The sequence below is a fragment of the Macaca thibetana genome, chromosome 1 (assembly GCF_024542745.1).
Source record: "Macaca thibetana thibetana isolate TM-01 chromosome 1, ASM2454274v1, whole genome shotgun sequence".
NCBI lineage: Eukaryota > Metazoa > Chordata > Mammalia > Primates > Cercopithecidae > Macaca > Macaca thibetana.
In genome coordinates, this window is record NC_065578.1 from 62,619,336 (window position 1) to 62,632,840 (window position 13,505).

A 13,505-nucleotide genomic window follows, 5' to 3' on the forward strand; every position below is an offset into this window, starting at 1 on the left:
ACATGTTTTTATCATGAAAAAATGTTGGATTCTAATTCTTTTTCTGCATCTTTGGTCGTGTGTGTGTGTTTTTTCTTTTATTCTATTAACATGACGTATTTCATTGATTGATTTTTGTATATTAAACTAACCTTGAATTCCTAGGATAAATCCTACTGGACCATGGTGTATAATTCTTTTTATCTGCCACTGGCTTCAGTTTGCCAGTATTCTTTTGATGATTTTTGCATTTATATTCATGAGAGATACTAATATGTAGTTTTCAGGTGATGTCTTTGTCTACTCATAAAGTTCATATATTTAAGGGACATCACATTATATTCAAGGCTGTCTAAAATGCTAGATTGCAATCTATTTGAGGGCAAGAACTCTGCATTTTATACATACCATTTTATCTATAGCATCTATCAGTGCCTGGCAAAGAATAGGTGCTCTGATTTTTGTTTGTTGAATGAATGGATATTCATCTAATTATTATAATGAAAAATTAGAGGCAGCTCAATTGTCCAGTAGTTGAAAAATGCTACATGAATAAGTATATAAGCTCCACGGAATATTTGGCAACTATTACAAATGTTAGGAAGTTGTTGTTGAGACAGGATCTAACTCTGTTGTCTAGGCTGGAGTGCGGTGGTGCATTTATAATTCACTGCAACCTGGAACTCCTGGGCCCAAGTGATCCTCCTTCCTCAGCCTCCTGAGTAGCTAGGATTATAGGCATGTACCGTCATGCTTGCCTAATTTTTATTTTTTATTTTATTTTTTTTGAGATGGAGTTTCACTCTTGTTGCCCAGGCTGGAGTGCAATGGCGTGATCTCAGCTCACTGCAACCTCCCCCTCCTGGGTTTATGCAATGCTTCTGCCTCAGCCTTCTGAGTAGCTGGGACTATAGGTGCGTGCCACCATGCCTGGCCAATTTTTGTATTTTTAGTAGAGATGGGGTTTCACCATATTGGCCAGGCTGGTCTCGAACTCCTGACCTTGTGATCTGCCTGCCTCAGCCTCCCAAAGTGCTGGGATTACAGGCGTGAGCTACCACGCCCAGCCCAACAGGCTATACTTATTTATATTTTTGAGGACTACATAGAGGATTGCCCAAAGTACCCAGATAACAAAAAGAAAAGAATGACTAACTTTATTAGGGGAGCGTAGGGGAAGGTTTCAAAGGAGATATTTTATATTTAGATCTTGTAGGAAGACAAGGCAGGTATTCTCAGGGCAGAGTTCAATGGGTGTCCTGAAGGCTTTGCGCTTTAGGTAATGACCATGGAGGATATGGTGTGGGAGGTAGGAAGTTAAGAGGTGAACAGGAAAGACAAGGAGAGGATTAACTTTATTCAGGGGTTCAAATGGAAAGTAGATATAAAGTTCATTTTTTGTTAGTACAGGCCCAGATTCCTGAGTGTATGTTAAAGTCTAGCCCTATTGTGATATTCACAATCTGGTCCAGTAATCTTAAGGTGAGGACCACCATGGACTCCCAGATTTGTTTGTTCTTTAATAAACAGTTTTTGAGCACTTACTATATTGCCAAACATTGTTCTGGAGGCTGAGGATACAGCAGTGACCAAAACTAACAGAAATCCGTGCTTCCATAGAGGTTGCATTCTAGTGGAGAAATCCAGCACCAGCATATGTAAAATATATAGTGTGTCAGAGGGTGATAAGTGCTATGGAGAACAACAAAGCAAGGGAGAAATGGATATGATTTGCAGGAGGGATTAATGCAATTTTAAAGTGGCAGAGCTTTCTTGAGCAAAGAACCAAAGGAAGTAAACTACAGATAATTGAGGGTAGAACATCCTAGAAGAGAAAACTGCAAATTCAGCGAACATCATGGAGGTCATGGTGATTGGAGCTGGGTAGGGGAAAGAAGTAATAGGACCTAAGATTAGAGAGGTAACAGTGTAGTTTCCTATAATGGGACTAGAATCTGACTTACATCTTTAAAAGGCCCCTATGGTAGCTATGTGGAGGAGATTGTGGATAATGGAATTCATGAGATGATAGTGCTGTGGACCAGGGTAGCAGTGGAAGTGGTTAGAAATCGTCAGATTTTTGATATGTTTTGAAGGTAGAGCCAACAGGAATTGCTGGGGTTGTGAAAGAGAGGTGTTCAGGATGACTCCAAGGTTTTTGGCATACATAACTGAATGAGTGGGTTGCCATTTACCAAATTGAAGGAAGCAAAGCATGTTGAAGGAACTGTGTGTGTGATGGGGACAGTGGGGAGTATGGGGAGATCAAGAGTTTTTCACATTTAGTTTTAGATGCCTATTAAATATCCAAGTAGAGATATTAAGGAGTACCTGGATATATGAGTCCAGAGTTTAGCACAAGCTCGTCCAACCTGCAACCGAGGACGGCTTTGAATGCAGTGCAATACAAATTCGTAGTTTCTTAAAACCTGGAGTTTTTTTGCGATATTTTTTAAAGCTCATCAGCTGTTGTTAGTGTTGGTGTATTTTATGTGTGGCCTAAGACAATTCTTCTTTTTCCTTTGTGGCCCAGGGAAGCCAAAAGATTGGATAACCCTGGTTTAGGGGAAAGGGCCAGGCTGGAGACGAAGTTGAGTCTTTACATATAGTTGGTAATTAAAGTCATGCTACTGGATGACTCACTAAGGGTATGAGGATAGATTAATCAGAGGAATAGGTATGAAGCCGCAGAATGCAGAGGTAGGGGACATGAGGAACCAGCAAAGATGTCTAAGAATTAACTGGGTGAGGTAGGAGAGAACCAGGAGAGTATGATGTCATGGAAGCCAAGTGAATGAAGTGTTTCAGTGAGAGGGTTCAGTGAGTGATTTCAAATGCTAATGAGAAAATCAGGTAAGGCAGTAAGAACTGACCCTTGGATTTAGTACACTGGAGGTCATTATGGGTATTTGACCATAGCAGTTTCATAGTGATTGGGGTGAAAGCCCAATTGGTAGGGGTTTACTAGTGAATGGGATGAAGACTGGACACAGCATGTTTATATTTATAGGCAACTGTTTTGGGAAGCAAGTGTAAATAGGAGCAGACAAATGGGGTAATAGTTGGAGCAAGAGAGGGGTTTTGTTCTGTTTAACACTGATTCAAGATTGTGGTATTATGACATTTCAACCAGTCCCATATTTCTGAAGTTTGAAACTTTTAATTTGAAGATTTCATTCCAGATGTTTGACTTCCCACTAAGGTTGTCTCAGGAATTTTTTTCCTTTAATGACACTGGGAGCCTTTGTTTATATCTGCTTGTAAGCTTTCTTGGCGCCTATCCTCGCTTTTCCATTTGGAATGATCACTGCATTACTCTCTATTTAGACCTTACCAATATTGTCATAATGTAGCCAACAGTTAAGGCATCTTTTAGGGTTCTGTGTCCCACCCACTTCATGGAAGTCACTACTGTTTTTCACTACTTGCTTTCTACATTTATTTATACTGCTAGTGTATACCTATGTACTGTGCTAGGGATAAAATGAGTAAGATCTTGCTGGTCTTTGTCTTAAAGGAGCTCACAGTCTAAAGCCAGTCTGTCCAGTATGGTAGCCACTAGACATATATAGAAATTTAAACATATTAAATTTAAATAAAAATTCAGTTCCTCAGTCACAGTAAGTACATTTCAAATGCCCAATAGCCACATGTGGTTAGCAGCTACTATACTGGAGTGCAGACAAAACATTTTCATTACTGCAGGAGGTTCTATTGTATAGCACATTGGCCTAGAAAAGACACTAACTGATGACCACACAACTACAGTAAATGTGCTAATTATTTTTACTACTCATCTTGGTATTTAAGCCAGCGTGACTTTGTGATTTTATTTAACATTCTCCTAAGCAGATGGAAAACTCTTTGAGGCCAGAGGACATTTTCTTTCATGTGCCCTAATGTGCTTTACTCATTGAAAGCATTCAATGAATAAGAAATGTAATTTTCCATTTGCCATGGAAAACTTTTTCACAGATGGGTTCTCAGGATTAGCTTAGAATTTTAAAAATTGATACAGAATAGATGTATATATTTTGGGGGTACATGTGATATTCATTCATGTAATGCGTGAAGATCAGATCAGCGTAACTGGGCTATCCATTACCTTAAAAATACGTCTTTATGCTGGGAACATTCAACTTATTTTCTAGCTATTTTGAAATGTACATTGTTAACTATAGTCAGCCTACGGACCTGCCAAACACTAGGTTTTATTTCTTCTAGCTACCTATATATTTGTACCCATTAGCTTAGAATTTTATATCCTGTTGGGCCCCAGGGGATGCTACATATTTAACCCTGACTAGCGTTAATATTTGTCCCAGATACCTTTCTTCAGTGCCTTGTTGGTAGGAAGTATAAGACAGGGGTCCTCAGGTTTTGGCTACACATGGGAATCACTTGGAGAGCTTTAAAAAGTACTGAGGCCTGATTTAGTTGGTCTGGGGTGTGATGTGGGCATTGAGATTTTAAAAACCTCTCATATGATTCTAATAGGAAGTCAAAGTTGAGATATACCAGAATAAATTAGACCTTTAACCCTCACCTTTAATTCTGCTTATTTAATAGCTACAAGTCAATGTTTACAGTACATTTAAATTTCACCTTTTATACTACTCAGTAATCCTTTTTTTCCTTGCAGTTTCTTATCTCAGTTATCACTATGGTGCTTCTGACGCTGATGACTGTCACACTGGATCCTCCTCAGAAACTACCGGACTTATTTTCTGTATTGGTGTGTTTTGTATCTTGCTTGAACTTCTTGTTCTTCTTGGTATACTTTAACATTATAATCATGTGGGATTCCAAAAGTGGAAGAAATCAGAAGAAAATCAGCTAGCTGTATTCCTAAACAAATTGTTTCCTGAACAAATGTGAAAATATGAACAGTGCTGAAAGGTTTTGTGAACTTTTTGCTATGTATAAATGAAATTACCATTTTGAGAACCATGGAACCATAGGAAATGAAATGGTGAAAAGTCATTGTTGTCTACACAAAATAAATGTATATGGAGACCAAAGACCAATGGAGGCTTGTCTAAGTACTGCTTGGCCAAAACATATTGTGGTTTTATTATTCACAGCTATTCAAATGGGGAAAAAAGAGAAACATGTCCTTAATCCCATTGTTTACTCAGGAAATGCACTTTTTAAATGTCTTGAAAAAACTGAGAAATATTTCTTGGTATTTGCTTTGTCTAAACCTGCTTCCTTCATCAGACCATATAGTGAGCTTAATGGAAGAATTGAGCCCCTTCTTTTTAATGGAAATCACTAATTTTGGTATTCAAATTTACATTTTAGAATACAAGTAGTGTGTATTTCACTGTGTAGAAGTTATGTCTTAGGGAATTTAATTTGTGATAATCTTTTTAATTACTGAGAAGGCAATTTAAACTGCTTGAAGTCTGAATATGCCTTATTACACATGCAAATTTGATTGTTTTAACAAGGCAAATAAACCATGATCTTATTTGCAAGAATGCATATTTTAATACAATTAAAAATAAATTTTCCTGAATTTAAATGTAAGTTTTAACTTTAAGTGGTTTGAGTGAAGTCTTCTTAATCACACATAATCACTGGTTTTAAACCTCCAGAATCATTCTGTTTGTTTAAACATTATATTATACATATATATTATTATGAGATGGTTCAAGGTTACCACTGCCAGAGCATTGATTCATGTTAATTCCCTCCTATTAATACTGTATCACCCCATATTAGCAGAAGCCCATATTTATTATAGTTTTCAACTGGTAAAAATAATGCATGATATCCATGTTGTAGTTTCTCATATAAAGATATGTTTTCTTTAGTCTCTGTAATAAAGATAATCATTTTCCCATCAACATTTTTTAAGGAATATATTTCTTTCAGAAGATAGCCATTAAACTATATTAAGTGGTGGTATATTTTAAAATAGTGCAAATCAACCACATACAGAAAAATACTGGTTCTAGACATGGACAGTCACAGGCTGGTGTAAGAAGGTATAAGTTTCTAAATCTGATAAAGGAAGTGGGTTTAGACAAAGCAAAAATCTGGAAAGGTTTCTTTCTCAAAAGACTCAAAGGGCAGGTCAGCGCAGAAGAGCAGCCTTGAATCACTGCCGAATCAGCAGGAACATCGCTGTCCACGGTCACCATCTGTAATCACTGTGCCCAAATGTCAGCATCTTGGCTGGCTAGTGTAGCTTTATTTTAAAAAATGTTTTTTGTAATAGTACACTTGTGTTTAACATAGAATGTTGACTTAGATAAATGATGAGGAAGTTATAAATAATTGGAGTAGAATAACTATTATTAGGAAATAATAGTATTACGTATATATATTAGTTAAATGAAATACACCTGATTCAAGGTATCATACAGGTAAATTCTGTAAATAAAACCATTCTTCAGATGATTTAATCTTAATCATATTGATTTGCACTATATTTTTATAGAGACTTGTAGCAGTTATCTTGTAAGTATCCCTCCGATCTATTAAAAACCAGTTTAAGAGTTTACATTGAACTTAGAGGGATTAGGTTCCAAAATACCAAAACAAAATACCAAAACCAGAGGCCAGGCACAGTGGTCTCTATTTGAGAGGCTGACACAGGATGATCGCTTGAGACCAGTGAGATACCATCTCAAAAAAAGCAAAATATCAAAAATATCCAGTGATGAATTACGATCACAGAAGTAGGCAACTCCAAAGCATTGCTCTTAGCTAGACTCAGGGCTATAGGGATGTTTTCATATAAATATATTTAGGTTATGCAAAAATATTAAAGATAGATTTCTCACCTGCTTCACTAATATACCTGTCAAAAAATAAGCCCTTCAAAGTCACGTTCAAGTACATTTTAGATAGAGGAGGCACTTCTGAGAAATGCAGTGTTCTCAGCTGCCAATAAACTTAGGCCTGCTTCTTAAAATGAAGAGAATAGGGTGTATGTGCATGTATCATATATGAGGCATACAGAAGTCATTTTCCCTTGAGGACTTAGGGAGGAGTGAAAAATCCCCGATGTAGCATTCTGTCCAAATGATAAACCACAACAAATTGAGTGAAACATTTACAAAAGTCAAGGCAGCCAAAGGAGCCTCTCTGTTCAACAGAAAGAAAGAGACGGATAGGATATAACTAAATAATGGTTAAAGTAACACACTGGTTTCCAAGTCTCAATTGGTCTCTCTTCTGTTATGTTCATTGGAAGATCAGGGCCAAGTATATCCCCCACAACTTCCCCCTCCCCTCATATAAACATTAGTTTTGTGTGTGGATCTTTCTGCTTTGTCCTTCATGTGGCCTCCAAGGGTGATAAAGTGAGAGTCATCTGATCTACAATGAAAAGAACTGGGAAATGATTCTCAGCAGACCCAGCTGTTCTAAAAGGCAAAAGCTTAGTATATCAAGGGGTCAAACATACAGTAACTGGTTTAATAGCATTAAGCACATACCTATATAACTTGGATTATATATGAAACCGATCTACTTCTTAACCCTGTATTAGCTAACATAGATTACTTTATAAAATGTTTTGGCTTACAACCTAAGGTTAGTTTTCAATGCTAGAATAATCCTTTTTTAGTGTACTTTTGGTAACATCCTATTATAAGCACTGTATCAGAATAAATTTCTTAAACAGTATGAAGAAAATAATTTTTTTCTTATAAATTCTTCAATTATATAAATGAAGGTAATTTATATAATTTATATTAAGTTTTTAAAAACCTTTCATTATAAAAAGGTGAATCTAAAATTTCTCTAAGTGGAAAGTGAGTTATTTTCTTTTTTTCTGAGATAGGTGTCTTGCTATATTGCCCAATCTGGTCATAAACTCCTGGGCTCAAGCGATCCTCCTGTTTCAGCCTCCTGAGTAGTAGCTGGGATTAAAGGCTTGTGCCATTGCATGCAGTGGAAAATTTTCAACCTTAATTTGTTAACATTTTGTTTCAGATTTTTATGTAGTTTTAATTTTTCATGATATATTCAAATGACATGGTAATATTTTCTACTAATTTTGTTAAAACTTAGGGCAAGTACCTCAAAGGAGTAGCAGTTTTTCCCTACAGAAATGGTCAAGAAAAGCATAAGTTTCACTATCAAGATAACATACTCTGTGACTCCCTCCTCCCCTTTATTTTGGGAGTGACAACAAAAACATGATGATGACAGAAAACACCACAGAATAACTGAAATTTAATATTTCAAAATAATTTGGAATGGATCACATATTGCCCCTTAATAATGGTCTTTTCTTTAAATTCAGTACTCTGTGTAGTTTAGTTAAAAAAACTTCATAAACATTTATACTGAAAAAATACATTCTAATATTTTATAAATGGTGTAAAATTTTAAAATGTTGAAATTGTTTTTTTCCTCTAAAAGCATAGGAAAATAAAAACTCACTCCTGAGGTAGTGGCTACACAATAGACTAGATAAATCTTAAAAAAATTTTTTTTAAAGAATCTATAAGTTAATAAGCAGCTAGGGCTTTAAATGGGAACATTGGTACTTAATTCCACTTACCATTACATTTAATCTGAATTTCAGGAAAATATATAATTCTACCAAAGGTGCCACTTTTATACATGCTTTATTAAGTCTACCCATGAATGCTAAAAGTCCACAGAAGTGTATGTGGTACAGAATATAAGTCAAGATCTTCCTCTCCATGCTGGCTCACATTAAAGAGTCAAGAAGAAATGTATTATTTACATTGAGATTATCTACTGGTGTGTGTAGAAAGTTTAAATTAGCTGCAAGAAATTTTATCTAGACATGCACCTGCTGACTGCTACGAGCTGGTATTTACTGGGCAGATTAATTACAAATATTTCTCTGTTCCTTTAAATATGATCAGGCAGATGCAAAAGTTGGTGCTCATGGTAAGTGCATTTCTTCTTAATGCCTGTGGGATATAAAAGATAATTATATTATCAAGAATTAGTTAACATGCACCTCATACATGACTTAAGAAGTGATTTTAACACCCATTAACAATCTAATTTGGTACCTAGTTTAGTTAGATGCTGCTGGCAACCTCTCATTTGCTTTTGCTTTATTTTTTATTTTGTGAGACGGAATCTCACTCTCACCCAGGCTGGAGTGCAGTGGCGTGGTCTCGGCTCACTGCAAACTCTGCCTCCCGGGTTCAAGTGATTCTCCCACTTCAGGCTCCTGAGTGGCTGGGACTACAGGTGTGTGCCAATACACCCGGCTAATTTTTGTATTTTTAGTAGAGACGGGGTTTCACTGTGTTGGCCAGGCTGGTCTTGAACTCCTGACCTCATGATCTGCCCACCTCGGCCTCCCAAAGTGCTGGGATTACAGGCAGGAGCCACCGTGCCCGGCCTCATTTGCTTTTTGACTATCTTCACTAGTAACTGTCAATATGACTACTCAGACATAGCACTCAGTATTGTTCACCTTATGTGACCATACTTACAGGAGATACATCTCAGAGAATTTTAAAACTCCAACAGGGCCTACAGAAAACTTATTTACATGCCTTTGTCTATAAGCTTTAGGGGCCTTTCAGCAGGTGTTTCCTCCAACAGCTGCCCCCTGCCCAAAAGACAGTATTTACTGTGACAGATTCCTATTCAGAATATGTCTCTCTGGGGACTCCTAGTGGTGGCAGAGGCTCATGTCTCTTCAGCCTTAGAACCCTTCTGTGAGAGAAAGCCTTTGAAGGAAGCAGCCATTGGCAACTGATGGCATACATTACCATAGGGCATGTGGGGAAAGATCTTTAAAAATGACCTAATAAGGCTGGGGGTGCTGGCTCATGCCTGAAATCCTAGGCCAAGGCAGAAGGATTGCCTGAGCCCAGGAAGTCAAGGATGCAGTGAGCTATGACTGCACCACTGCACTCCAGCCAGGGTGACAGAATGAGACCCTGTCTTGAAAAAACAAAAACAAACAAACAAACAAACAAACTGAAAATGCCATCCTGAGGTGATCTATGTCTGCTGTGAATTCCCATAACACTGCTTATTCTTCATTTGGTACTTACAGTAGAGAATAATGTTTATACTTCTCAGTCTGAAGGGGAAGAAACTTCTGTCAACTCTTCCTCTGTACTCCATGGAAGTGTGACAAATTTGATTGGTCCAAGTCTAGAACATTCACTGGTCTACATTTACTCGTAACATTACACAAATTCTTCCCTCCTTGTAGTTTCCCTATCTATTCTCAATCCCAGTGGACCTTTTTTATTATCATACTTCCTAATTTCATGTAGTAGGGAAACCAACCCATTCTATTGTGCTGACCTGCAATCAAGCATGTAAAAGGTAGGCTTGTGGTCTTCACAGCATTACAGTCACATGGACTTGGGGGTCTGTTTAAAAGATCCAGCTTTTAGGTTCAGTAAAGTGCACAGAATTCAAGATTTAGACTTAGTGTGAGAAAGAAGAGGTTGCATTTCTGCTTTAAGGCAATCTACCTTAGTTACCCCAAGCTTCTACCAGAGAGCCTGCCATGTCGAGGGTTATCAAGTTGATACTTGGATCCTCACTGGATGCACCATCCTTGTTTGTACTTGTTATTGGTCAGAACTTAGAAGAGTCTGAACTTGTATCATTTATCATAACTTGCCTTATATTGTTTTTGTGTCCTTATTAGGTTTCAAACTGTCATAATACACAGCGCTTTGTTCATACTAAGCCTCATCTTTGTGTTACCCAAGTAATTCATACACATTGTTACTAAAGTATCCCAATATCCCCTGTTAACATTAGCCAAAATGTTTTTCTCTTCCCATCTTTTGATGGTCTTAGCACTCTGGCTGTGGCCTCTCGGTTGCTGTCACCCTTACTTTCTCTCTTATTCTAGCATCGTTTCACTTCTTAAAGGCTCTGGGAGTGAATTTGTATGGGACAGTCCTCCCCACTGAACCATTACAGGTCAAGAGGAATAATCACTGAAGTGTAACAGAGGGCTGGAGCTGGAGCTGGAGCTGTGGTGCAGGTAGGGAAGTTGGTCACAGTGATATCAGGAGTACTAGGTGTCAAGTTTCTAGGGCATAAGGACAAAATCAGGAGTTTCATTCACATTCTCCTTTATGCATACCAGTCAGGCAGCTATGACAAATATACAAAAGAGCAATGAGGAGAATATGGGGGAGAGGGATTTGGGGAAGCTTACGCAGAAGAAGAATTCTAAGCAGGTTTTGAAAGACGGGTAAAATTTTGACAATAATGAGGGAAAAGGCACGCTAGGCTGAGCAGACAAGACTAAAGGTAAGGACATGAGAAAGGCACTTTCTGGGGAAGGTGTCTGGGAAATGGCAAGTAATCTGGAATGAGTAAGGCACAATGAAGAAACTGGAAAGGTAAGCTGTGGGCAGATCAGGGAGACTCCTGAATGTCAGTTTAAATTTGGATTTTATCGTACATATGGTGGAGTGATATCTTCTAAAGCATACATTTTTTTCAGTAGCAGGATAGGCTGTAGGGGAAAGGGACCAAAGGGCAGACAGGTAGGTTACAATAGGGACAATGATAATCTGGAAGAGTTCCATACCAGTGGGTGTGGAAAGTAGAATTAACCATTCTCAGAAGTAATATAATCTGGCAGCATTTGGATGTGGGAACAGAGAGAGAGAATTTGACCAATGGAATGATATAATCCCTAAAAAGGTAGAAGAAAAAACAACTTTGAAGGAGAAATGATGAAATCAGTATTCTTGGGGGACACTGTATGGCAGCTGAGATTGTAGGTTTATAGCCTAGGAGACTATAATAATTTGGAAACCATATACACTAAGGTGAAAACTCAGGGAATGAAGGAGATAATGAAGGAAATGCTCAAAGTGAGAAGAAAACGCAGTGAAAGGCAGAACTGAGGAAAATGCCTCAAAGGTGAAGTCATTTAATTTCACTGTCATTTCTCTCTTGCTTCTCAATGAAAGGGAAGTTGACGGGTAGCTCAACCTTAATTCTTCCCAGTTTCTTAAAAGTATTACTCAAAGACTCAAAAGAACACCCCAAAATGTGGTTATCTTTACTAAAATCCATTAACACAAAGCTATTCTCGGTACTCTGAATTCCCTATAAGTTTATTACAGACTATCAAACACTAAATGTTGCACGTTCATTTACTAAATGTGTAACTGTGAAGATGTATCTATGATCACCATCTAATATGTTCTCTGTTGGATTTCATGGGTCAGAAATTTTATAAAATGTTAACCTTATAATGAATGAATATAGGTGTATGTGGATGGATATATATGAAATACATATATATCCCATTACATATAGGACAAATAAGGATAATATTTATATATGATCCTTACTTAACAGGATATAAAATCCTTGGCCAGTAGTGAAACCTGACATTCACAGATTACTACTGGGTAGTGGCAAGAGCATAGGCTCTGGCACCAGACTACTCGGTTTAGTATCCTGGCCCTGTTTTAGGTGATTCTGGGACAAGGTACTTAACCTTGTTTGTGCCTCAATTGCCTCACCTATAAAATAAAAGTAGTAACTGTATCTACCTCATAAGTTGTTGTGACGATTAAATGGAATATGTATAAAGTGTTTATAACACTGCTGGCACATAGAAAGTACTCAATAAGGCTGGGCACAGTGGCTCACGCCTGTAATTGCAGCACTTTGGGAGGCTGAGGCAGGCAGATCACTTGGGGTTAGGAGTTCAAGACCAGCCTGGCCAACATGGTGAAACCCCATCTCTAATAAAAATACAAACAATTAGCTGGGCATGGTGGTGCTCACCTGTAATCCCAGCTACTCGGAAGGCTGGGGCAGGAGAATCACTTGAATCCAGGAGGTGGAGGTTGCAGTGAGCCGAGATCGTGCCACTGCACTCCAGCCTGAGTGACAGAGCAAGACTCCATTTCAAAAAAAAAACCAAAAAAACCAGAAAGTACTCAATAAATACTAGCTATTATTATAAGCTATTACTCACTGCAAACAGAATATAAGCTATTGTTTACTGCATACAATAGAATAAACGTTTTCATAAAAAACTGACTATTTTCTATATAAGATGTGTTGCAAATATTAAGACTAGCTTGTCAGGAAGCTAATATTAACCACTTGAGATACCATTTCCAAAGAAAAGTATCTTGGAGATAGAACATAATTCTTTAATTGTGCTTTGATTTTTTTCCCTAAGAGAGAGCAGGCAACACATCTGGTAAGCTAACAATTCTTTTTTTTTTTTGAGACGGGGTCTCGCTCTGTCACCCAGGCTGGAGTGCAGCAATCATGGCTCACTACAGCCTCTACCACATGGGCTCACGTGATCTTCCCAACTCAGCCTCCTGAGTAGCTGGGACTACAGACGTGCGCCACCATACCCAGCTAATTTTTCTATCCTGGGCTTAAGCGATCCTCTCACCTTGACCTCTCACAGTGCTGGGATTACAGGCATGAATCACCATGCCTAGCCCCTACTGCCAGTTTTTGTTGTTTTTTCCGTGAGACAGAGTTTCACTCAGTTGCGCAGGCTGGAGTGCAGTGGCGTGATCTCAGCTCACTGCAACCTCCGCCTCCTG

General features: G+C 38.0%; 2 protein-coding genes and 1 long non-coding RNA gene across 3 annotated transcripts in view; 1 reads left to right on the forward strand and 2 right to left on the reverse strand.

Moving 5' to 3' along the window:
* ALG6 (ALG6 alpha-1,3-glucosyltransferase) overlaps nucleotides 1-5,000 on the forward strand; it is a 65,636-nt gene extending 60,636 nt beyond the window's left edge. Inside the window, exon 15 of the mRNA XM_050755897.1 lies at nucleotides 4,622-5,000. Within this exon, the coding sequence (XP_050611854.1) occupies nucleotides 4,622-4,819 (198 nt within the window). The 3' untranslated portion in view covers nucleotides 4,820-5,000. The remainder of the gene's footprint in view (nucleotides 1-4,621) is intronic.
* LOC126934963 (uncharacterized) overlaps nucleotides 1-13,505 on the reverse strand; it is a 159,699-nt gene that overhangs the window by 53,198 nt on the left and 92,996 nt on the right. The gene's annotated exons all lie outside the window — the stretch shown is intronic.
* Nucleotides 8,552-13,505, reverse strand: part of ITGB3BP (integrin subunit beta 3 binding protein) — a 74,760-nt gene continuing 69,806 nt past the window's right edge. The window contains exon 8 of the mRNA XM_050755608.1: nucleotides 8,552-8,885. Within this exon, the coding sequence (XP_050611565.1) occupies nucleotides 8,824-8,885 (62 nt within the window). The 3' untranslated portion in view covers nucleotides 8,552-8,823. The remainder of the gene's footprint in view (nucleotides 8,886-13,505) is intronic.